General features: G+C 38.4%; 1 protein-coding gene across 2 annotated transcripts; it reads left to right on the top strand.

Annotated features, from left to right (window-relative positions):
* Positions 1-596: 596 nt before the first annotated feature.
* On the top strand, positions 597-26,698 carry NDUFA5 (NADH:ubiquinone oxidoreductase subunit A5). Of its 2 annotated transcripts, none has more exons than XM_053716664.1 (5): positions 597-679; positions 1,677-1,721; positions 1,847-1,963; positions 14,991-15,056; positions 26,499-26,698. In XM_053716664.1, the coding sequence occupies exons 1-5, from the start codon at positions 659-661 to the stop codon at positions 26,598-26,600; spliced, it is 351 nt and encodes a 116-aa protein (XP_053572639.1). In that variant the 5' UTR covers positions 597-658; the 3' UTR covers positions 26,601-26,698. The 2 variants fall into 2 exon arrangements, with proteins under 2 accessions (XP_053572639.1, XP_053572640.1); XM_053716665.1 differs by lacking the exon at positions 597-679 and adding an exon at positions 908-943.
* The last annotated feature ends 563 nt before the right edge of the window (positions 26,699-27,261 follow it).

Genomic DNA, 27,261 nt, shown 5'->3' on the forward strand with positions numbered 1-27,261 from the left:
TCCGAACTAAATGGCATTGAAACACTGTGCAGAGCAAATGTGGAAATAATTCATTTCACGGGCCTGTTTAACTGGAGCACCACAGAAAGGGCAAGTGGAAGCATTGACTCATTCAAAAGAGGCAGTTGTTTCAGATGGGACATTTTTGGCCATGAAATATGATAAACATTTTGAATGTTTAAATCATGTATCCATTGCTTCAGTTAGTTTTTTAATTTACCAGCCAACTATATTTCCATACCTCCAAACCACTATACAAAAGTTTACACTAGTTTTTAATTTAATATTACCTTCCAAAACGTTCAATAAAATTGTAAAATATTATAGAAGTACTGACGGTTCAAACGACAATCTATTATTACTTTGACCAAATGTATTACATGTGTTTAGTTTTTTTGCCAGGATATGTATATTTAATTTCTTCGTTTTGTAATCATGCGAAGGTTTCACTAGTAGATATTTTTGCACATGTGATAGTTGTCAAACATAACAATGCAAATTTGCAAATCGCCTGCTGCGTTTGGATTACTAACTTTAGTGCTGTGCTGTACGATGTGCTCTAGAAATGTTAGTTTGACTGCTCGGTAATGTTTAGATCTGGCCTGGCGCTTCTGTCATTGGTTACTCCGCCTTACCCATCGTGCAGTGCAGGAAAATCATGGCCGGGGTTCTGAAGAAGGTGAGACAGGAGGTCACTGATAACTGGGGACACCCGAGCAGATCACGGGAGATGTTGGTTATACGAGTACCCCGTTCAGACAGAGAGTGTTTGTGCAGTGCTCTCTTTGTAGGGTTCCGTGGAGTTTATGCACACTTGTTAAAGGACAGCACGGATCCTTGTAGCTATCCTTTATAACATACTGAATGATTTTCAGCTGAATTTTTGCAAAAAGTGCACTTTGTTCTCCTTTTAACCTCTTGAATGTTAGCGAGGACTTATGCTGTAAGGCTTCATCTTGGAAGTTTTACAGACTTTGTGGTCTGTTCATTAAAAAGACATGAAACCCATTTATTTTTTTATGATCTAGAAACTGCATGCAATTTTAAACCACTTTCTAATTTACTTTTATTCTCCAATTTGCTTAATTCTCTTGATATTATTTGATGAAAAGCATATATATGTAGGCTCAGTAGCTGCTAATTGGTGGCTGCACATAGATGTTCTCGTTGGTTGGCTCGCCCATATACATTGCTATTTCTTCAACAAAGGACATCCAAAGATTAAAGCAAATTAAATAATATAAGTAAATTGGAATGTTGTTTAAAATTGTATTCTCAATCTGAATTATGATTTTTTTTTTAGGTTTCATGTCCCTTTAAGAGCTGAATTGAAACATTTAAATTCCCATCATTAACTATGCCCTATGAAGGGCCAATCCCAGTATCTCCTGCAAGAAGAGCTGAGTTAGCACTTCATATTGCATAGTCAATGCTGTGTACAATTTACCTAAAATAGGAATGAATTGTATGCAGCATTAACTATGCATTCTGCAGGGCTAACTCCGCTCTTCTTGCTAGAGATACTCACTCTAGGTTTTGCATTGTTCATTATTAAATCTTATCAAAGAAATGAGACTGGCACCCTTGATCACATTGCAAATAATGTTTCATGTTAGTTTTGTTACACAACAAATAAAAATACTATACAGTACTTACATTTACTTGTTTCTTTACAGACCACTGGTTTGGTTGGATTGGCAGTTTCTCAGAATCCTCATGAGGTAATTTGTATTTTCATGTTGGTTAGTAGTAGTTACTTCAGTACATTGTGTCTATCTATTTTTACAAATAGCTTTTTAACCTTCATACGATTGTCAGAATTTATATTGTAATTTGTTTGTTTCAGCGCCTGAGGATATTATACTCAAAGATACTGGCCACACTGCAGACTGTACCTAGGGATGCAGCATATCGAAAATACACTGAGCAAATAGTAAATGACAGATTTAATGCAGTAAAGGCGGTGAGTAGTCATTTTGTTACTCAAAGAATAAAACCTGCTTAGTCATTTTGGCAACTAATCTGGCTTTTTTTCCAATATTTTATTTTTCTTGTTGTCATTGTGAGGAAAAGTGTTTAAAAGTATCAATTTACTTGATTCACAGAGCAGTTATAGGCAAATAGTGTGACTCAACACACGATAGCACTTGAGTCCTCACACAGCGCTTTTAACCCCTACACACGGAGAGAGTGTTTAAAGGGGCATGAAAGTTAAATTTAAACTTTCATAGTTCAGATAGAGCATGTCATTTTAAAGGGATATGAAAACAAAAGATGTTTTGTGATTTAGACAGAGCATACAATTTTTTTTTTTTTTTCCAATTTACTTCTATTATAAATTTGTATCGTTCCCATGATATTCTGTGTTGAAGAGATACCTAGGTAGGCATCTGGTGCACTACATGTCAGGAAATAGTGCTGCCATCTAGTGCTCTTGCAAATGAATAACACTGTTGCAAAACTGCTGCCATATAGTGATCCAAAAATGGGCCCGCTACTAATTATACTTCCCTGCTTTTCAACCAAAAATACTAAGAGAACAAAAAAATGAATATAGAAGTAAATTAGGAAGTTGTTTAAAATCACATGCTCTGTCTGAACCATGAAAGAAAAAAATGTGGTTTTCATATCCCTTTAAGAGACTTTTCATTTACTTTTACTATCAAATTTTAATTTGTTCTCTTGATTTTCTTTATTGTTGAAAAGCATATCTAGGTAGCCTCAGAGCAGCAATGCACTACTGGGACCTAGCTGGTGATTGGTGGCTACAAACACGTATCTCTTGTCATTGGCTTACCAGATGTGGTCATCTAGGACCCGATAGTGCATTGCTGCTCTGGAGCTGAGTTTAATCCCTTTGTAGGCGTTAAGAGGGAAATGCTGGTGTTTTTATTTTCTGCTGGTAACAACCGGACATTCTATTCTGCTACAGAAGAATACTAGTTTCTCAGTTCTTTGGTAGACTAAATTATTTAAGGTAGAATATGACAAATTATTAAATATGGAGGTCTGATGTTAAAATAAGGATTTTTTTTTTTTGAAGAAAATAGACAATTGTGGGTATATTCTTTGTTTAGAAAAGCTTAGTAAAATGTTAAACAACAAAAATCCCCCTAAACATGAATGGCAAATATTGTAGAAACATTCTAAAATAAGTCCAAAAACCACACACACATGAAATTCCAGTTTCTACTAAAGCAATTAGAACTCTAAAAAAAGCATATTGTTAATCATTTTACGCACAAGTATTAATAATCTTCCTTACCCGAGAAATAAAACTGTAATTCCAGATTTTTTTTTATTCTTTTTAAGTTGACAGTAGCCAAAAATATATTCTGCTAAATCATTTGCAAGCAACATTGGACCCTGGGGACATACACATCCTTCAGAGTATTGACCAAAGCCCTGTTCCACTGCTGACATATACTGAAGATTATCATAATACACTTTTTTTGTTATCCATCTAATAACTAACCACCAGGTGTTCTTTCCTCCTGCATTTGTACATGAGATTTTGGTCAGTTTTTGTCATTTTTAATATTGTTGGAATCGGTTAAAGAACGAATATTGCAATTGCTGTAATGTTTTTCCTTTTACTGATTTAATTACTTTTAAGTGACCATAATACATCATAGTATATGCTCATAGTGCTTTTGGTCTTACTATTAGTTGAAACATAGATTATATTTTTATTGTTGTGTAGTATGTTAGAGCATTTTATTATTGCACTATTACATACATATATGGATGTAGCCTGAGCGCCTCAACTAGAAGTAGGCTAGGATGTGAATAGGTAGTACACATGTATTTATTAATGACAATAATTGTTGACAGTTAAAACAATTAAAACAATAATTAATTTTAATAATTTTAAACAAAAGTTTAAAACAATAAATAATATGCTTTATGCAAAGGTACCTATGTGGAATATTCAAATAGTACATTAACATGGATCCATGTTTATCAACATACAAAAAGACTGGTAAAATGTGACAGTAGACAATCTTGATGATGATAATATGCGAATAAAAGATATATATATATATATATATATATATATCTGACAATAAACTGTCAGGAAGTGCCTGTGAAACATGGTTTAATGTGATCTAGGGCAGGGTGTCCTAATAAGTACAAGACTTAAAGGGACATGAAACCCAAAATGTTTCTTTCATTATTCAGGTAGAGAATACAATTTAAAACAACTTTCCAATTTACTTCTATTATTTAGTTTGCTTCCTTCTCATGTTATCATTTGCTGAAAGGTTTATCCAGGTAAGCTCAGGAGTAGCAAAGAACCTAGGTTCTAGATGCTGATTGGTGGTTGCATACATATACTGATTGTCATTGGACCACCCATGTGTTCAGTTAGAAACCCGTAGTGCATTGCTGCTCCTTCAACAAATGATACCAAGAGAATGAAACAAATTAAATAATAGAAGTAAATTAGAAAGTTGTATAAAATTGTATTCTCTATCTGAAACATGAAAGAACATTTTTGGGTTGCATGTCCCTTTTTAAAGGGATAGTAAAACTAAAAAATGTATTATGATTCATAACTTTCCAATTTACTTCTAGTATCAAGTTTGCTTCATTCTCTTGTTATCCATTGCTGAAGGAACAGCATTACACTACTGACAGCTAGCTGAACACCTCTAGTTAGCCAATCACAAGAGACAAATGTGTGCAGGCACCAATTAGCAGCAGCTCCCACTGGTTTATATGTGCGTATTCATTTTTAACAAGAGATACTAAGAGAACGAAGCACATTTGAAAATAGAAGTGAATTTAAAAGTGTCTTAAAATTACATGCTCTATATAAATCAGGCAAGTTTAATTTTGACTTTCCTATCACTTTAAAGGAGGTACAGCAAGCCTTTTAATACTTGACTTGATTTTTCCAAAATAACGTGACATAAGATTACTAAAGTTGTAATATAGGATTTCATGTGAATGATAAGGGTAAAGTGTGTTAGGTTTCATGGGGATAATAAAAAAATAGTGTATTGATCCTAGTGGTACATGATTTAATTATAGATTGTATAAATGTAAGGTTTAGATCTAATGTGAGGCTAATCTTGTCCCCTAATATATAGGTAAGTTAATACTTTATCACTGGTTTACAGTAACATCGAGTTTTCTAAATGTATGGTAAATTTATATATGGACTAGTGTCCTGGAGATATTGGTAGAACAGTAGAATTAATATTAGTACATATGTTAGAACTCATTCGAGGTTAGAGAAAAGCAGTGAAATTATTCTGTTCATTGAGTCCAAAAGGTTGAACTGTGTTTAGAAGAAAAAGCCATCTACTTTCAGTTTGTAACAAAGTTCTTTCTAAATCTCCACCTCTAATACCCATTTTGGCTTTTTGTATGCCAAAGCATTTGAGGTATGATTGTTTAGATTTGTGTTTGCTGAGAAAATGACGTGCTACAGACGTTATTTGTTGTCCTGCTTTGAGATGTATTGACGCATTTTTGATGTTCCTCAGGTGTTCCTGTAATCATGTTCTTATTTTTCTGGTCATCATTCCAACGTAAATAAAGTCACATTTACATTTCAGTGCATAAACGACCCCCTCTGTTTGTTTGACAATTTATGTATGTGTTATTTTTTTATTTTTGTTGAAGTGATCTGTTAATTCATGTTTTTTGAGCAAGAAGCTACAAGTGCTGCAAGTTCCACATTTGAATGAACCTTCTGTGAATGCACCAGTTGTTTTTGGGCCCAATAGGTAACTTGGACTATTCAGATCTTTGAGGTTACGTGTTCTTCTGTATCCTGAGTGTACTTTGTCCCCCAGGATCTGTGAGAGGATTGGGTCAGATATGAGAATATACCAATTATCCTGTAGAATATTTGAAATTTGTTTGTTTCTCTGATTATAAGTTGAAATAAACCTCACTTGATCTTGTGTAGGTTTGTGTTTTTTCTTTAGTAATTCAGATCTGACAGTGAATCTTGCTCTGTGTTCAGCTTTTTTTATTATTCTTTTACTGTATCCTCTCGACAGTAATCTCTCTGTGGGTTCTTTAGCTCTTAGTGTGTAGCTTTGATCTGATGAGCAATTACGTCTCATACGCAGAATTTCTCCAGTGGGGAAAGCCTTGATTGTATTTGGGGCATGTACACTGGTACTGTGTAATAAACTGTTGGTGGCTGTCTTTTTTTTTTTTTTTTCTCTCTTGGTATCCATTGAAAGACTGCCTGTTGGTGTTTTGGTAATTTGGATGTCCAGGAAGTTTATCACTTGTTGATTTGCTTCATATGTTAGTTTAATATTCAAGTTATTTGAATTTAGGTTGTTTAGAAATACATCAAGTTCAATTTATGTGCCCTCCCAAAGGAAGAGCACATAGTCAATATTATGTATCCAGAGGGAATTTTGTTTAGGAACTCTGTATTGGCGTCTGAGAATATATACTTGTTCTACCACCATCCCAAGAAGAGATTGACATAGGCGGGAGCACATGCTGTACCCATAGCAGTACCTCTTGTTTGTAGGTGAAAGCAGTTATTGAATGTAAAGAAATTGTATTTGAGGACAAAACTCAGTAGTTGTAATATGAAATCATCATGTGAAGGGTCTTCTGAGCCCATTGTTAAGAACCATTGTACTGCTTGGATTCCTATGTCATGGTTGATACATGTATAAAGGGATTCAACATCTGCTGTTACTAGCCACATAGTAGTGCCGTGTACATAAGAAGAAATTTGTGAGAGGTAGTTTCTAAACCTATAGTCTACATACTGGCTTGCCTTCTCTGTCAAGCTGTTTATTCCACAGACGATCGGACGTCCGGGGGGGCTGGCTTTTGTTTTTATGAATTAAAAAGTAGCCACTGTTGGGTTAGTTACTTTTATAAAATTGTTTTCTTTGGTTGTTATTATGTTATCATATTCGGCCATATTGATGATATTAATGTATTTCTGCCTCCCTTGAGAGGGATTGTACCCCAGTTTTTGATAGCATTTAGTATCTTTTAGTTGTTTATCTGTCTCCTTTCGGTACATGTGCATAGGCCATACTACTATATTCCCACCTTTTGTCCTAATTCCTTATTATAACATCTTTCTATGTTCTTATATCTTTTAATGTCCTTTGCTCTTTTTTTTTTTTGACAGATTTTGGTGTGTCGTGAGGTTTGGTAATTCAAATATTTTCTCACATACTACTTCATAAAACACTTGTTGAGGGCATTGATTGAATTTTGGCATGAATGTTGACTTATTTTTTATTTTATCTCTCCATTTGGTTTCTTGGAGAGGTTCATTGAACAGTTCAGTGGGTGGTTCATTATCTTGTAATAGCATTTCTAAGATTTCTAAAGTATTTCTGTCTTCTATGTCCAATTTTGGACTGCAGTTGAATCATTAGATTTGTTATTATAGAATCACTTCAGTGCTATTTTTCTGACAAACAGGTTTACATCTTTGATGGTTTCAAATTTGTCTAAGGTTGGTGTAGGACAGGACGACATGTCTTTGAGAGTACTTGTTTATGTTCCTCTGATAGTAGTTTGTGTGAAAGGATTATTATTATCAATGAGTCATTTTTACTTGAGAAAAAAGGGTTGGGTTCTCTGATAAGGTTTCTAGCCTTTCTTGTTGGTTTTGTACTGTGATTGGCTTTTGTTTTGCCTTTGGCTTTCCCCCTGCCTCTTCTGGTATGTCTGTTGCAGAAAAGGCACTTGCTCCTAAAACATCTTTCCTTTTTCTCCTTGTAATTCTCGTGTTACTATCAGAGTTAGCTATTGGTGCTTCTGTTTTAGGTTCTTGGGTTTCTGATTCCTCCCCTTCTGTGTCTGAGATGTCACTATGCATGACATTCACCCTAGATGGCCTGTTTGTATTGGGGTTTGATCTTTGTTTCCACTTGTATACCCTTTTGTTTGCATAATTTGATTTGGTTATAACCATTTGGGGTGAGAACAGAGTGCGCTGATAATATTAGGGCCGTGTCAGACACTGCGTCACAATTTGCAGAACATGAGGACGGAGAGCTTCATTCTGCGGGTGACGGTTCTGATCCAAACAAATTGGATTCAGATATTTCAAATTTTAAATTTAAGCTGGAAAACCTCCGTGTATTACTAGGGGAGGTGTTAGCGGCTCTGAATGATTGTAACACAGTTGCAATACCAGAGAAAATGTGTAGGTTGGATAAATATTTTGCGGTACCGTCGAGTACTGACGTTTTTCCTATACCTAAGAGACTTACTGAAATTGTTACTAAGGAGTGGGATAGACCCGGTGTGCCGTTCTCACCCCCTCCGATATTTAGAAAGATGTTTCCAATAGACGCCACCACACGGGACTTATGGCAAACGGTCCCTAAGGTGGAGGGAGCAGTTTCTACTTAAGCTAAGCGTACCACTATCCCGGTGGAGGATAGCTGTGCCTTTTCAGATCCAATGGATAAAAAGTTAGAGGGTTACCTTAAGAAAATGTTTGTTCAACAAGGTTTTATATTGCAACCTCTTGCATGCATTGCGCCTGTCACGGCTGCAGCAGCATTTTGGTTTGAGTCTCTGGAAGAGACACTTGAATCAGCTCCATTAGATGAGATTACACACAAGCTTAAAGCCCTTAAGTTAGCTAACTCATTTATTTCGGATGCCGTAGTACATTTAACTAAACTTACGGCTAAGAATTCCGGATTCGCCATTCAGGCGCGCAGAGCACTGTGGCTAAAATCCTGGTCAGCTGACGTTACTTCTAAATCTAAATTGCTTAATATACCTTTCAAAGGGCAGACCTTATTCGGGCCCGGGTTGAAAGAAATTATCGCTGACATTACAGGAGGTAAAGGCCATGCCCTGCCTCAAGACAGAGCCAAACCTAAGGCTAGACAGTCTAATTTTCGTTCCCTTCGTAATTTCAAAGCAGGAGCAGCATCAACTTCCTCTGCACCAAAACAGGAAGGAGCTGTTGCTTGCTACAGACAAGGCTGGAGACCTAACCAGTCCTGGAACAAGGGCAAGCAGGCCAGGAAACCTGCTGCTGCCCCTAAGACAGCATGAATTGAGGGCCTCCGATCCGGGAACGGATCTAGTGGGGGGCAGACTTTCTCTCTTCGCCCAGGCTTGGGCAAGAGATGTCCAGGATCCCTGGGCGTTAGAGATCATATCTCAGGGATACCTTCTGGACTTCAAATCCTCTCCCCCAAGAGGGAGGTTTCATCTGTCAAGGTTGTCAACAAACCAAATAAAGAAAGAGGCGTTTCTACGCTGCGTACAAGATCTTTTATTAATGGGAGTGATCCATCCGGTTCCGCGGTCGGAACAAGGACAAGGGTTTTACTCAAATCTGTTTGTGGTTCCCAAAAAAGAGGGAACTTTCAGGCCAATCTTGGATTTAAAGATCCTAAACAAATTCCTAAGAGTTCCATCGTTCAAAATGGAAACTATTCGGACAATTTTACCCATGATCCAAAAGGGTCAGTACATGACCACAGTGGATTTAAAGGATGCTTACCTTCACATACCGATTCACAAAGATCATTACCGGTATCTAAGGTTTGCCTTTCTAGACAGGCATTACCAGTTTGTAGCTCTTCCATTCGGATTGGCTACGGCTCCAAGAATCTTCACAAAGGTTCTGGGTGCTCTTCTGGCGGTACTAAGACCGCGAGGAATTTCGGTAGCTCCGTACCTAGACGACATTCTGATACAAGCTTCAAGCTTTCAAACTGCCAAGTCTCATACAGAGTTAGTACTGGCATTTCTAAGGTCGCATGGATGGAAGGTGAACGAAAAGAAGAGTTCTCTCTTTCCACTCACAAGAGTTCCCTTCTTGGGGACTCTTATAGATTCTGTAGAAATGAAGATTTACCTGACAGAAGACAGGTTAACAAAGCTTCAAAATGCATGCCGTGTCCTTCATTCCATTCAACACCCGTCAATAGCTCCATGCATGGAGGTGATCGGCTTAATGGTAGCGGCGATGGACATAGTACCCTTTGCACGCCTACATCTCAGACCGCTGCAATTGTGCATGCTAAGTCAGTGGAATGGGGATTACTCAGACTTGTCCCCTTCTCTGAATCTGGATCAAGAGACCAGAAATTCTCTTCTATGGTGGCTTTCTCGGCCACATCTGTCCAGGGGGATGCCATTCAGCAGGCCGGACTGGACTATTGTAACAGACGCCAGCCTACTAGGTTGGGGCGCTGTCTGGAATTCTCTGAAGGCTCAGGGACAATGGAATCAGGAGGAGAGTCTCCTACCAATAAACATTCTGGAATTGAGAGCAGTTCTCAATGCCCTTCTGGCTTGGCCCCAGTTAACAACTCGGGGGTTCATCAGGTTTCAGTCGGACAACATCACGACTGTAGCCTACATCAACCATCAGGGAGGGACAAGAAGCTCCCTAGCAATGATGGAAGTATCAAAGATAATTCGCTGGGCAGAGTCTCACTCTTGCCACCTGTCAGCAATCCACATCCCGGGAGTGGAAAACTGGGAGGCGGATTTCTTAAGTCGTCAGACTTATCATCCGGGGGAGTGGGAACTTCATCTGGAAGTCTTTGCCCAAATACTTCGACGTTGGGGCAAACCAGAGATAGATCTCATGGCGTCTCGACAGAACGCCAAGCTTCCTCGTTACGGGTCCAGATCCAGGGATCCGGGAGCGGTTCTGATAGATGCTTTGACAGCACCTTGGACCTTCGGGATGGCTTATGTGTTTCCACCCTTCCCGATGCTTCCTCGATTGATTGCCAGAATCAAACAGGAGAGAGCATCAGTGATTCTAATAGCGCCTGCATGGCCACGCAGGACTTGGTATGCAGATCTAGTGGACATGTCATCCTGTCCACCTTGGTCTCTACCTCTGAAACAGGACCTTCTGATCCAGGGTCCCTTCAAACATCAAAATCTAATTTCTCTGAAGCTGACTGCTTGGAAATTGAACGTTTGATTTTATCAAAACGTGGTTTTTCTGAGTCAGTTATTGATACCTTAATACAGGCTAGGAAGCCTGTTACCAGAAAGATTTACCATAAGATATGGCGCAAATACTTATATTGGTGCGAATCCAAGAGTTACTCATGGAGTAAGGTTAGGATTCTGAGGATATTGTCTTTTCTACAAGAAGGTTTAGAAAAGGGTTTATCCGCTAGTTCCTTAAAGGGACAGATTTCAGCTCTGTCCATTCTTTTACACAAACGTCTGTCAGAAGTTCCGGACGTTCAAGCTTTTTGTCAGGCTTTAGCTAGGATCAAGCCTGTGTTTAAAACTGTTGCTCCACCATGGAGTTTGAACTTAGTTCTTAATGTTTTACAGGGTGTTCCGTTTGAACCCCTTCATTCCATAGATATCAAGCTGTTATCTTGGAAAGTTCTGTTTTTAATGGCAATTTCCTCGGCTCGAAGAGTCTCTGAGTTATCGGCCTTACATTGTGATTCTCCTTATCTGATTTTTCATTCAGACAAGGTAGTTCTGCGTACTAAACCTGGGTTCCTACCTAAGGTGGTCACTAACAGGAATATCAATCAAGAGATTGTGGTTCCATCTTTGTGTCCTAATCCTTCTTCGAAGAAGGAACGTCTGCTACACAATCTAGATGTAGTCCGTGCCCTGAAATTTTATCTACAGGCAACTAAGGATTTTCGACAAACGTCTTCCCTGTTTGTCGTTTATTCTGGTCAGAGGAGAGGTCAAAAAGCTTCGGCTACCTCTCTCTCTCTTTTTGGCTTCGTAGCATAATACGGTTAGCCTATGAGACTGCTGGACAGCAGCCTCCTGAAAGAATTACAGCACATTCTACTAGAGCTGTGGCTTCCACTTGGGCCTTTAAGAATGAGGCTTCTGTTGAACAGATTTGCAAGGCTGCAACTTGGTCTTCTCTTCATACTTTTTCCAAATTTTACAAATTTGACACTTTTGCTTCTTCGGAGGCTGTTTTTGGGAGAAAGGTTCTTCAGGCAGTGGTTCCTTCCGTATAAAGAGCCTGCCTGTCCCTCCCGTCATCCGTGTACTTTAGCTTTGGTATTGGTAACCCAGAAGTAATGATGACCCGTGGACTGACCACACTTAACAGGAGAAAACAAAATTTATGCTTACCTGATAAATTCCTTTCTCCTGTAGTGTGGTCAGTCCACGGCCCGCCCTGTTTTTTATGGCAGGTAAAAAAATTTTGAATTATACTCCAGTCACCACTACACCCTTTGGCTTCTCCTTTCTCGTTGGTCCTTGGTCGAATGACTGGAGGTGACGTAGAGGGGAGGAGCTATATAGCAGCTCTGCTGGGTGAATCCTCTTGCACTTCCTGTTGGGGAGGAGTTAATATCAATAAAAATATATTGAACTTAAATGAATCCCTAGAGGGCTGGGGATACAGCTTTTTCCTGCTTTCAAATTCCGTAATCCGAACCAAAGTATTGAATGGGAAGAAGCGTTAACAGAGTGCTCAGAAAAATTTATGAAAATCTTAATAAAGCAGAATATGAGTTATCGGAAACGAAAGTCCAAGAATTAAACACACAATTAACAGAATTCTAAACGCTGAAAGAGTTTGAACAGACTTATAAACAATATCAAAAGGAGTTGGATAAATACGAAAATGAAATTAAACGGACTAAACAAGGGAAACTCAGTATAGACGAATCGGATTATGCAAACAAAAGGTTATACAAGTGGAAACAAAGCTCAAACCTCAATACAAACAGGCCATCTAGGGTGAATGTCATACATAGTGACATCTCAGACACAGAAGGGTAAAGTAATGACTCATTGATGATAGTAATAAACCTTTCACACAAACTACTATCAGAGGAACATAAAAAAGTACTCTCAAAAGGCATGTCCTTCTATCCTACACCAACCTTAGACAAATTTGAAACCATCAAAGATGTACACTTGTTTGTCAGAAAAATAGCCCTGAAGAGATTCTATAATAACAACTCTAATGCCTTAACTGAAGTCCAAAATTAGACAGAGGAAGATAGAAATACTTTAGAAATCTTAGAAATGCTATTACAAGATAATGAACCACCCACTGAACTGTTCAATGAACCTCTCCAAGAAACCAAATGGAGAGATAAAATAAAAAATAAGTCGACATCCATGCCAAAATTCAATCAATGCCCTCAACAGCAAGTGTTCTATGAAGTAGTATGTGAGAAAATAAAATACTTGAATTACCAAACCACAACAAAATCTGTCAAAAAAGAGCTAAGGGCATTAAAAGATATAAAAACACGTACATATGTTATAATTAGGAATTTGGACAAAGGTGGGAATATAGTATAGTATGGCCTATGCACATGTACCGAAAGGAGATGGATAAGCAACTAAAAGATACTACATGCTATCAAAAATGGGGATACAATCCCTCTCAAGAATACATGAATCTCATCAATATGGTCAAATATAATAACATAATAACAACCAAAGAATACAATTTTATAAAAGTAACTAATCCAACAGTGGCTACTTTTTTATTTAATTTCTAATATTCATAAAAACAAAATCCACCCCCCCCCCCACCCCCCAGATGTCCGATTGTCTCTGGAATAAACAGCCTCACAGAGAAGGCAAGCCAGTATGTAGGCTATAGGTTAAGAAACTACCTCTCACAAATTTCTTCTTATGTACAAGACACTACAGATGTTTTAATTCAACTTGAGAATCTACACTTAACCAAAACTACGTGGCTAGTAACAGCAGATGTTGAATCCTTTTATAAGTGTTTAAACCATGACTTAGGAATCCAAGCAGTACAATGGTTCTTAATAATGGGCTCAGAAGAAGACCCTTCACATGATTTCATATTACAACTACTGAGTTTTGTCCTTAAATAAAACATATTTACATTCAATAACTGCTTTTACTTACAAACAAGAGATACCGCTATGGGTACAGCATGTGCTCCTACCCATGCCAATCTCTTCTTGGGATGGTGGGAGCACAAATATGTATTCTCAGATGCCAATACAGAGTCCCTAAACAAAATTCCCCTCTGGATAGGTTATGTCGATGATGTGCTCTTCCTTTGGGAGGGCACAAAGATTGAAGTTGATGTATTTCTAAAAAACTTAAATTCAAATAACTTGAATATTAAACTAACGTATGAAGCAAATCAACAAGTAAACTACCTGGACCTCCAAATTACCAAAACACCAACAGGCAGTCTTTCAATTGATGTCCACAGAAAGAAAAGCCAGCCACCGACAGTTTATTACACAGTACCAGTGCACATGCCCACTACTATCAAGGCTCTCCCCACTGGAGAATTTTTGCGTATGAGACGTTATTGCTCATCAGATTAAAGCTACACACTAAGAGCTAAAGAACTCAGAGAGATGACTGTTGAGAGGATACAGTAAAAGAATAATAAAAAAAAGCTGAATACAGAGCAAGATTCACTGTCAGATCTGAATTACTAAAGAAAAAACACAAACCCACACAAGATCAAGTGAGGTTTATTTCAACTTATAATCAGAGAAGCAAACAAATTTCAAATATTCTGCAGGATAATTGGTATATTCTCATATCTGACCCAATCCTCTCACAGATCCTGGGGGACAAAGTACACTCGGAATACAGAAGAACATGTAACCTCAAAGATCTGAATAGTCCAAGTCACCTAGAGGGCCCAAAAACAACTGGTGCATTGACATAAGGTTCATTCAAATGTGGAGCTTGCAGCACTAGTAGCTTTATGCTCAAAAAACATGAGTTTATGAACTGCTTCAACAAAAATAAAAAATCAACACATACATAAATTGCCAAACAGAGGGGGTTGTTTATGCACTGAAATGTAAATGTGACCTTATTTACGTTGGCATGACAGCCAGAAAAATAAGAGCACGATTATAGGAACACCTGAGGAACATCAAAAATCAGTCAAAAGATCTAAAAGCAGGACAACAAATAACGTCTGTAGCACGTTAAAGTTGTTGTATTTATTTATCAAGGGGCTTCCATGTAAAATGTAGTCATTGTTTAATGTAAATCTGTCACTCAACCCTTTTTATCTATAGGAGTCTGATATCCAGAAACTTGAGAATAGAATTAATTCTGGCCAAATAGAAGAAGTCATTCAGCAGGTATGTATAATTATTTCTTTTTTATTTATTGTTTGCATCTGATCTTCAAGTGTCAAGAAAAATATATTCACTATTAATCGGCCAATTTTTCGGTAAATAGTTATTTTTTATCCAATATGTAAATGTTTTTTGTACCTTCAGTGAATTTATTTTTTTTAATCTAGTTATTGTGCCTCTGTATAAAATGTACCATGTTGTAGGCACCAGCCTTTGTCTGTCCAGTGATGTATGAAGTTAGTTCTTTTTTCCCATACACATTTTTGTGGTATGAAAGCAGCTTGTTTACACCCAGTGTTGTCCTTACTAAATCTAGAGTAAGCTGTGCAACAGTCTGTCAGGGAAAGTATTGCAGCATAATCAGCCAGCTTGTTAGTGCTAGGAGAGTGAAAGGCATTGACTCATTGCTTGTCATGCAGTGGCGGCTCCTCTTACTGAGCTCATATTTTGCTCTGCATCACACAGATGGAGTTTGCCAAATAACATGTATCCCCTCCTATATAACCTAGCCAGAGACTAAAATACATATGGAATTGGGGGGGTCACTATGATGTAGGGTATATCCTTGGAAAAACAACGGTGACCTGCCTGATTGGCCACAAGGTTTTCTATGGAGATTATAAGGCAGCCTATCCCCACTCTGCTTTTACGTAAAGGAGAATACAGCCGCCCTCATCTGTCCCATTATGCACCTTGGAGGCTTTTAATGTAAGGGGACTCCTTGGTTATGACCCATAACCATAGAGAGGGGAATGCATATAACCGCAATAAACTTCCTAATATATTTACTGTATGGGTGGTAATGGCTCCCAAGCTGTTGCTTACAATGTATGTGGGAAAGTAACTCATAGCAGAAGCACTAATATTTTGTATAAAACAGTGTTTAGCAAATTTGTGCATCATTATTTTAATTTACCCTATTAGTGCATAGTATTATAGAGTAAAACACATCTTTCTATTCACAATAAATAGTATAGCCTATAATAGCCAGTAATATTACATGCAGTGAGCAGGTTAGCATCTAGAGTGTATAACTCCACAAACATATGGAATAAGATTGCTGTAAAAAAAATGCAAGCATGTGTGATTCTTTATCATTGTACATACATTGTGACACACAAGTAAAAATCTACATTTTTAAATAAAAAATTTTTTTTTTATTTTTTTTAGTACAATCTTGTTTTTTGGGATTACACTTTTTTGTTTTTTTGGAAACACAATACGATTTTCTTTTGCAAGATGTACCGAGTCCACGGATTCATCCTAACTTGTGGGATATTGTCCTTCCTGACAGGAAGTAGCAAAGTATAAGGTTACCTGCTTATTTGAATCACAACTGCAGAGTTTAAATAAATTATATATGTTCCACAACTGGAGTACAGGCTATTATATCAGCATAGACTGTATATACTCAGAGTGATTTTTATAAGAAATTGCAGGAAGACTTTATATGGTTATATATTGTTGTTATACCATATAAGTAATATGTGACTGAAAATAAGTAGTAGTATTAATAACAACTTTTGACATTTGCATAGTTCAAGCCCATATAGGAGAGATAAAGTTCATTGTAATAACCACTGAAACGTGAGAGACAAGTTGTATACAAACTGCAGGTGCTGACAGGGGCGTGTCCTGCTGCGAGACACAGCACACTGAATAGTGTTTGCAGCGTGGATAACTGAACACAGACCAGATAGTGTATTGAGAGCTGTGAGACACGCTGAGTTGCGAGGAGCTGTCTGACACTCTGAGATATGTGAAGCTGTGTGACGTCACAGAAAGTCCGTTACTGTCCGGTATGGAAATGAATCAAAGAATGGTTATAACATAATTATGATACATACGTTGCAAATGTTAGAAGTATTTCAGAGACAAAGTCAGTAATGTTCAAGAGAAAACATGACATTTGAAATTAGCCGTTAGATTAGGCTTCCAAAAGAATGTAGAAGTGATACAAATACCGTAGCGATAGTAAGTAGAATCCTCTTGTTGGTAACAAAGTATAAATTCCTGGAGAGATGTTAAGTTGAGATATAATATTACTTCTTGGAGTAGTTCGCTGATAAGTAGTTGTTATCAGTCCTTAATGAAACCAAACTGCAGCTGGTATTTATATTCCAAAACTTTTAGTAAAAGTAAATCTTCTCTTAGTATGAATTTAGCTTATAAGAAACAGAGCACTGATTTTAGCAAACAATACTCAACAACTAAGCACTTGTTTGGGGCGTGGTGATGCCTTAAGTACAGGTGAGGAAGGTGAGTTGAAGCAAAAGGTAAAAGCAGGACTGGAATCCTTGCACAAAGAGAGCAGCAGAGCTGTCTATATAGCTCCCCCCTTAACGCCACCCCCCAATCATTCTCTTTGCTGGCTCTAAGCAGGAAGGGTAAAGAGAAGAGGTGTTAAACTGTTAGTTTTATTTTATCTTCAATCAAGTGTTTTTTATTTTTAAATGGTACCGGTGTTGTACTATTTACTCTCAGGCAGGACATAGATGAAGATTTCTGCCTGGAGGATGATGATCTTAGCATTTGTAAGGTGAGGTATGGGTTAACACTAAGCGCCTAATGCTAAAGGGACCCTTAGCTTTAATAAATTGACCCCTAGCGGCCAAATGAATAGATAATCAGAAAGAAGGTAATTAAAGCGCCAAAGGAAAAAGGCCGGGTCCAAAATAAAGAATATTATATAATTTATTCAGTACAATAAAAATATAAAAATATACCATAAACACATTAAAATAATAATCAAGGATCCAAGATTTTACAATAAGTTAAAACCAATAAAATAAGAGTATGATACAATTCTTGACTTGAACAGTCTTGTAGATTGTCTAGCAATGTGATACGTAGTATTCTAATATAAGAGGTGATTCAGTATAATCGATGTATCTGCTGTTGGATGATAATTTCAAAAATGGATAGGTGTATTATAAATGTGCGTTTTGGCTGAGGATGGATGTCTTCAAATAGATTTATGTGAGTAACAGTGCCAAAAATTAAATAAATATTGTTTCTTCAAATCGAGTGTTCAAATCAAGTGTTAAAAAATATCCAAACAAATGATAATCAAAGAACAGTGTAAACACACAATCTTACTACACAATGGTGAATTAACAATCTCTGAATGATGTGCAATATTAATCAAACATAAAAGGTGAAAGCATGATTAAAAAACAACATGGCGAACTTCAAAAACAAAGAAAAAGAAAAAAGAAGAAAAAATAGTCCTGAAAAATGTGAACAGTCACACAACCAAGGGAAATGTCAGATTGAGATATATGTGTGTACTTGTTTGTCCCAAATGAGATGCAGTGGTTTTTCTCCCAGTGTTATTTCTCCCAGTGTGAAGTGCAATAAGACTCCTAAGTGGTGACCCAATCGGTCAATTCAGTTTTCTGCAGTATTGGTCCTTTCTGCCAAAAAACACAGCAATGAGGTATGTTCAGTCATATTTTCTGCAGGGACTGTGTTAACTCAGAAAGGCTGGGAGTGTCCCCATTAGGGGAAGGGTAAGCAGTAATCCTAGTGTTATCAGAGGTTTTTACTAGTTTGCATAAAGGGTTAATTTTTTGTGGGCACTCAGTTTGTTATGTGAATTTGGGACAAACGTTTTTGTGTCTGGGAGTAAAGTTTTCTGTTTTATGGGACATTTGCTTGAGGGTTCTTTGCGGTTGTTTATAACCCACATGGCTTTCAGGCAGGGTTTGTAAGTTTTTTGTAGGCCCCAGCAACATCGAGTGAGGTGGGCGGGGCCTATTTTCGCCCCTCAGTTGCGCATTTACAAGCAGCAAGCAACTTCTCCTGAGGTCCTGATAATCTTCTGAGGGACTAATTGAAGCTTTAAACCCCATATTATCGCTTCCTAAGGGCAGGTAGGGCCACAACAGAGCTGTGGCAAGGTGCTTTAGGGGGTTTTAACCGGTTTTAGACAATTATCAATCCGTTTTTTTCATTTGGGGGTCTTGCTTTTTTACTTGTGGTGCAATCCTTCTAAAGCATAGTGGGTACACTGTTAAAATTTCGGAATTTTTGAAGCAATTTTAACCTGTTTTGCAGTTTGTGTATGCCTTTTTTTTCTCTTAAAGGCACAGTACCATTTTTGCAAATTGTGTTTTTTTCATTAAATAAAGTGTTTTCCAAGCTTGCTTGCATCATTACTAGCCTGTTAAACATGTCTGACACTGAGGAAACTCATTGTTCAATTTGTTTAGAAGCCATTGTGGAACTTCCTCTAAGAATGTCCCAATTGTACTGATATGTCTATAAATTGCAAACAGCATATTTTAACTTATAAGAATTTGGCATTAAATGATTCTCAGACAGAAGGAATCGGGTTTCGCTATCTAGTTCTCCCCAAGTGTCACAACCAGTTACGCCCGCACAAGCGACGCCAAGTACTTCTAGTGCGTCTAATTCTTTCACCTTGCAAGATATGGCTTCAGTTATGAATACTACCCTCACAGAGGTTTTATCTAAACTGCCAGGGTTGCAAGGGAAGCGCAGTAGCTCTGGGTTAAGAACAAATGCTGAGCCTTCTGACGCTTTAGTAGCCGTATCCGATATTCCCTCACAATGTTCTGAGGTAGGGATGAGGGATTTGCTGTCTGAGGGAGAGATTTCTGATTCAGGAAAGATGTTCCCTCAGACAGATTCAGATATGACGGCATTTAAATTTAAGCTAGAGCACCTCCGTTTATTGCTCAGGGAGGTTTTAGCTACTCTGGATGATTGTGACCCTATTGTCGTTCCAGAGAAATGGTGTAAAATGGACAAATATTTAGAGGTTCCTGTTTACACTGATGTTTTTCCGGTCCCTAAGAGGATTTCGGACATTGGTACTAAGGAGTGGGGTAGACCAGGTATTCCGTTCGCTCCCCCTCCTGTTTTTAAGAAAATGGTTCCCCATTTCTGACACCATAAAGGACTCATGGCAGACGGTCCCTAAGGTGGAAGAGCTATTTCTACTCTGGCTAAGCGTACAACTATACCTATTGAAGACAGTTGTGCTTTCATTGATCCTATGGATAAAAAGTTAGAGGGTCTCCTAAAGAAAATTTTTGTTCATCAGGGTTTTCTTTTTCAACCTATAGCGTGCATTGTTCCGTTAACCACTGAAGCTGCTTTTTGGTTTGAGGCTCTAGTAGAGGCTCCTCAGATGGAGACCACACTAGATGATATTTTGTACAGAATTAAGGCCCTTAAGTTGGCTAATTCTTTTATTACAGACGCCGCTTTTCATCTTGCTAATTTTAGCCGCAAAGAATTCAGGTTTTGCCATTTTAGCGCGAAGAGCGTTATGGCTTAAGTCCTGGTCAGCTGATGTGTCATCTAAATCTAAGCTTTTGACCATCCCTTTCAAAGGTAAGACCCTATTCAGGCCTGCACTGAAAGAGATCATTTCAGACATCACTGGAGGGAAGGGTCATGCCCTCCCTCAAGATAAGTCAAATAAGACAAGGACCAAACAAAATAATTTTCGTTCCTTTCGAAACTTCAAGGGTGGTCCCGCTTCCTCTTCCCCTGCTGCAAAGCAAGAGGGGAACTTTGCTCAATCCAAGCTAACCAGGCTTGGAACAAGGGTAAACAGGCCAAAAAGCCTGCTGCTGCCACTAAGACAGCATGAAGGGGTAGTCCCCGATCTGGGACCGGATCAAGTAGGGGGCAGACTTTCTCTCTTTGCTCAGGCCTGGGTAAGAGAGGTTCAACACTCCTGGGCTGTAGAAATTGTAACCCAGGGGTATCTCCTAGATTTCTAATATTCTCCTCCAAGGGGGAGATTCCATCTTTCTCAATTGTCTGTAAACCAGACAAAAAGAGAGGCGTTTTTACGCTGTGTAGAAGACCTTTTTACCATGGGAGTGATCTGCCCAGTTCCGAAAACAGAACAGGGACAAGGTTTCTACTCCAATCTGTTTGTGGTTCCCAAAAAAGAGGGAACCTTCAGACCAATTCTAGATCTCAAGATCCTAAACCAATTCCTAAGAGTTCTATCCTTCAAGATGGAGACCATTCAGACTATTTTACCAATGATTCAGGAGGGTCAATATATGACTACCATGGATCTAAAGGATGCATATCTACACATTCCTATCCACAAAGATCATCACCAGTTCCTCAGGTTTGCCTTTCTGGACAGGCATTACCAGTTTGTGGCTCTTACCTTCGGGTTGGCCACGGCGCCAAGAATCTTCACAAAGGTGCTAGGGTCCCTTCTGGCGGTCCTAAAGCCGAGGGGCATAGCAGTGGCGCCTTATCTAGACGACATCTTAATTCAAGCGTCGACTTTCCAACTTGCCAAGTCTCACACAGACTTAGTGTTGTCCTTTCTAAGATCTCATGGGTGGAAGGTGAACGTGAAAAAGAGTTCTCTTATTCCTCTCACAAGAGTTCCATTCCTGGGAACTCTGATAGATTCGGTGGACATGAAAATATTTCTGACGGAGGTCAGGAAATCCAAGATTTTAACTACCTGCCGAGCTCTTCATTTCATTCCTCGGCCGTCAGTGGCTCAGTGTATGGAGGTAATCTGACTTATGGTAGTGGCAGTGGACATAGTTCCGTTTGCTCGCTTGCATCTCAGACCACTGCAACTATGCATGCTCAAACAGTGGAATGGGGATTATGCAGATTTATCTCCTCAGATAAATCTGGATCAAGAGACCAGAGACTCTCTTTTTTGGTGGTTGTCACAGGATCACTTGTCCAGGGGAATGTGTTTCCGCAGGCCAGCGTGGGTTATTGTGACGACGGACGCCAGCCTACTGGGCTGGGGTGCAGTCTGGAATTTCCTGAAAGCACAGGGTTTGTGGACTCGGGAGGAGGCCCTCCTACCGATTAAATATTCTGGAATTAAGAGCAATATTCAATGCTCTTCAGGCATGGCCTCAGCTGGCTTCGGCCGGATTCATCAGGTTTCAGTCGGACAACATCACAACTGTAGCTTATATCAATCATCAGGGGGGAACAATGAGTTTCTTGGCGATGATAGAAGTTTCCAGGATAATCCGATGGGCAGAGGCTCACTCTTGCCATCTATCAGCGATCTATATCCCAGGGGTGGAGAACTGGGAGGCAGATTTTCTAAGTCGTCAGACTTTTCATCCGGGGGAGTGGGAGCTCCATCCGGAGGTGTTTGCTCAACTGGTTCAGCTATGGGGCACACCAGAATTGGATCTGATGGCGTCTCGTCAGAACGCCAAACTTCCTCGTTACGGATCCAGGTCAAGGGATCCTCAGGCAGTACTGATAGATGCTCTAGCAGTACCCTGGTCGTTCAACCTGGCTTATGTGTTTCCACCATTCCCTCTCCTTCCGCGTCTGTTTGCCAGAATCAAACAGGAGAGAGCTTCAGTGATTTTGATAGCGCCTGCGTGGCCACGCAGGACTTGGTATGCAGACCTGGTGGATATGTCATCTCTGCCACCATGGACTCTGCCACTGAGACGGGACCTTTTGATTCAAGGTCCATTCAAGCTTCCAAATCTAATTTCTCTGCAACTGTTTGGAGATTGAACGCTTGATTTTATCAAAGCAGGGTTTTTCTGAGTCAGTCATAGATACCTTGATTCAGGCTCGAAAGCCTGTCACCAGGAAGATCTATCATAAGATATGACGTAAATATCTTTTTTGGTGCGAATCCAAAGGCTACTCATGGAGTAAGATCAGGATTCCTAGGATTTTGTCTTTTCTCCAAGGATTGGAGAAAGGATTGTCCGCTAGTTCCTTAAAGGGACAGATATCTGCTTTGTCTATTCTGTTGCACAAGCATCTGGCAGATGTCCCAGACGTTCAGGTTTTTTGTCAGGCTTTAGTTAGAGTTAAGCATGTGTTTAAACCTGTTGCTCCGCCATGGAGTCTAAATTTAGTTCTTAAAGTTCTTCAGGTGGTTCCGTTTGAACCCATGCATTCCATAGATATTAAGCTTCTATCTTGGAAAGTTCTGTTTCTAGTTGCTATCTCTTCAGCTCGAAGAGTTTCTGAACTATCTGCATTACAATGTGACTCGCCTTATCTTGTTTTCCATGCTGATAAGGTGGTTTTGCGTACCAAACCTGGGTTCCTCCCTAAGGTTTTTTCTAACAGGAATATCAATCAGGAAATAGTTGTTCCTTCTCTGTGTCCTAATCCTTCTTCTAAGAAGGAACGTCTGTTGGACGTGGTTCGTGCCTTGAAGTTTTATTTGCAGGCAACCAAAGATTTTCGCCAATCATCTTCTTTGTTTGTTGTCTATGCTGGAAAGCGTAGAGGTCAAAAGGCTACGGCTACCTCTCTTTCTTTTTGGCTGAAAAGCATCATCCGTTTAGCTTATAAGACTGCTGGACAGCAGCCTCCTGAAATAATTACAGCTCACTCCACTAGAGCGGTGGCTTCCACATGGGCTTTTAAAAATGCTTCTGTTGAACAGATTTGTAAGGCTGCGACTTGGTCTTCGCTTCATACCTTTTCCAAATTTTCCAAATTTGATACTTTTGCTTCTTCGGAGGCTATTTTTGGGAGAAAGGTTTTGCAAGCAGTGGGGCCTTCCGTTTAGGTTCCTGTCTTGTCCCTCCCTTCATCCGTGTCCTAAAGCTTTGGTATTGGTATCCCACAAGTTAGGATGAATCTGTGGACTCGGTACATCTTGCAAAAGAAAACAAAATGTATGCTTACCTGATAAATTTCTTTCTTTTGCGATGTACCGAGTCCACGGCCCGCCCTGTCTATTCAAGACAGTATTTTTTATGTAAACTTCAGTCACCTCTGCACCTTTTATAGTTTCTCCTTTTCTTCCTTGGCCTTCGGTCGAATGACTGGGTGGTGGAGTTAAGGGGGGAGCTATATAGCCGGCTCTGCTGTGGTGCTCTTTTTGCTTCCTGTCAAGAAGGACAATATCCCACAAGTTAGGATGAATCCGTGGACTTGGTACATCGCAAAAGAAAGAAATTTATCAGGTAAGCATATATTTTGTTTTTTTCTTTTGGAAGTACAGTACAATTCTTTTTTTTTTTTTGGAATTACACTTCCGTATGTGTCAAAACACTGTCAAAAATAAATCTAGTTCCCATTTTGCTGATGTCACAGCATTCACTTCAGTATGTGCCTGGGACATAGCTGCTCTTTTGCTTTCAATTAAATGTGGAGAAATTGCTTAGAATGCCAGAAAATTAACATTTCAGGTACACTTTTTAAAATGCATCATGTAACATACAACATGGGCTTAACATGCCAGAAGTGATTATTCTCTTTTGCATCATACAACACTATACAGAGGAATATTGATTTTCATGTTTTTAAACAGTTTTCATGGTAGCAGCAAAAACTCCCTGAAGCATGTGGTCTTATTTCAGAGTATATTTTATACGTTTTACCATACAACATGCTTTAACGTGCCCAAAGTGCTTAGTCTGCCTTGTTTTATGAGAATAATATTGATTTTGATGATTTATTCACATGTTTTATATTGGCAGCTTTTCTTCTCCACATTTAATTGAAAGCAAAAGAGCAGCTACTTCCCAGGCCAACAAAGTGAATGCTTTGACATCACAGGTCGTTTAGCAAAATGGGGGGGGGGGCGAGAGTGTATTTAAAAACGTAGATTTGTATTCGTATGTCACAATTTATGTAGAATGATAAAGAATCGCACACGCTTGCATGTTTGACGGTAATCTTATTCCATACAAACACATCCATACACAGACACTAAGATACAGTCATTGCACAGACATACAAACACTAAAGCATACAATGAACTGCACACTTGCGCACACACACACTGCAGGAAACATGGCTGATCTGGCTTAGCATTAGCAAAATATATATATATATATATATATATATATATATTGTTTGACAGTTCAGTGCAAACATTAAAGGGACAGTAAAGTCATAATGGAACATTTACAGGTTAGATGGTGCATGCAGTTTTAAACCACTTTCCTTCGGAGTGCCGGTGATGTCACTACGTACGCACGTGTTGACATCACAAAGGGGCTGAACAAGTATATATACCAGTAGCTGCAAGGGAACTCGATGGGATAGGATTTTGAAACCCCCAATCTCAGTTCCCTTAGCAGCTACAAACCTCCAAGACCCCTTATTTGAAAGAGAATGTTCCGCACAACAGATTGTTTAAAAATAAAGTTAAAAGAAACATGGGTATTTGCTTAGGGATATTACATTATATGCACAATAAAAAAATCTGGTATGTCTAGAGACCCGTAATAAAGTTTATTTTATAGTATAGAAGTCCCTCTCTCTTTATAAAAGTAATAAAACTATATATATATATATATATATATATATATATATATATATATATATATTAACAAGAGTATTGCATTGAGCAATGATACTTTTTTTTATTGGACTAACTATACATTTATAAGATGACAAACTTTCGGAAGAATGTCCTCCTTTTTCAAGTCCGAAGCAATACTGACCAATTTGATGGAATTTACAGATTATATCTTAAAACACAGGCTAAAAAGACAGAAAGTGTTACAGATGTCTGATTGCAGGGGGAGGAGGAGGTGTCGTAAAAAAATCATGAGGGGGGTTTAGGAGACAGGCAGAATAGTGTCAGTAAAATATAACAGGCAGGGGAAATATATGGTTATACACAAAGCATATACTGACATAAAGTTATATATCAATATGTATAAAGATGTGAAATTAGTTATACAGGGGAATATAAAATAGTCAAAAAGGAGAAAAGAAAGAAAAAGGGGGAATAATAATAATGACAAAAGTGTGGACATAGGCTTACCTGTGTACCTATGCATAGAGAGTGTGGAATATGCAATTTAATTGACTACAGTATATGAAAGTACAAATGTGATAATGGGTTAAAGGAACATTATACACTAAATTTTTTCTTTGCATAAATGTTTTGTAGATGATCTATTTATATAGCCCATAAAGACTCCTAACCAAGCCCCAAAGTTTTGGCTACCTTCTCCAGCTTGCTCCTGTTTGTCTAAAGGGTCTTTTCATATGCAAAAGAAGTGGGGGGGTCTTATTGTCTACCTTTTCAACAGAGCTAAACTGAGAGCTTCTAAGTAAGTTTTTAAACAGTTTTATACTGGATTTATTTAAATCCCACCAATAGGTCATCCACATGGGTGCATTATTGTAAGAATATGCACTCTCAGGATTTGTGAATAAACAGGTCAAATTTATTGACGTTTCGGGGTCACATTTAACCCCTTTTATTGTCTGTATAGTAAGGTGATCACTGTAGTGCTTTTATTACTGTACTACACAATTGAGCCTCTATAATGTATATTATAACCCCCAAAATCCCTCAGCACTGGGGTGAAAAAAAGGCTTAGCAAAGAAAGGGTTTTCTCTCTTTTTTTTTTTTTTTTTTTTTTTTTTTTTTTTTTTTTTTTTTGAAACTTACAACACATTGTTAGCTATGGTACCTGTCTGCCATGACTCTGACCACCTCTTCTCTTTTAAAAGGCGGAAAATGAACTTCACCTTGCTAGAAAAATGGTGGAATGGAAACCTTGGGAACCTTTAATCGAAGAGCCTCCCGCTAATCAATGGAAGTGGCCCATCTAGTGCTGTCATTTTTGTAAATATGTGTATAAATTCCTAAGGAGAACGCATTTTGATGTGTATTGTTTGCTCTATGGAAAATAAAATTTCAAAGAAAAGTCCATTGCTTCAGATTTGTGCGTGAGCTCTCTGTTCATTAATTCCTTTTCATCAAGTGCCTCTCAAACAGTCCTGCAGAGAGGATTAAGATCATAATCCGATATATTTTACATATAGATGCAGTATACTTGTTAGTATTTACATACATCTTGTTATGGTAGTAGTTTCAGGAACATCTGGGGTAATATGTGTGCGTGGTTCCTGGACAGATACAAATCTGTACGTTGTCTATTTATCTGTGAATGGATGCTAGGTATCACCAGACCTGCATGTCTATATATTTTAGACTAGGATATGTCTCAAACTCTGTTTATTTTATGTTACTACATAAGTGTATGTTTTAATATGAAAATAATCCACTTGGTTCCACAGTGTGCTTGGGAATAACTGTGTTGTCTATAAATGTACCTGTACAAAATGTTATTAATATGCATATTTCAGCCACCATAAAGAGGTTAGTTACATATCACCAATGTAGTGAAGTGAAATAAAGAAGTGCCAGGTTATTCAAGATAAACTTAAAGGGATATAAAACCTAAATATATTCTTTCATGATACAGATAGA

This window comes from Bombina bombina, chromosome 6, assembly GCF_027579735.1.
Source record: "Bombina bombina isolate aBomBom1 chromosome 6, aBomBom1.pri, whole genome shotgun sequence".
Lineage (NCBI taxonomy): Eukaryota > Metazoa > Chordata > Amphibia > Anura > Bombinatoridae > Bombina > Bombina bombina.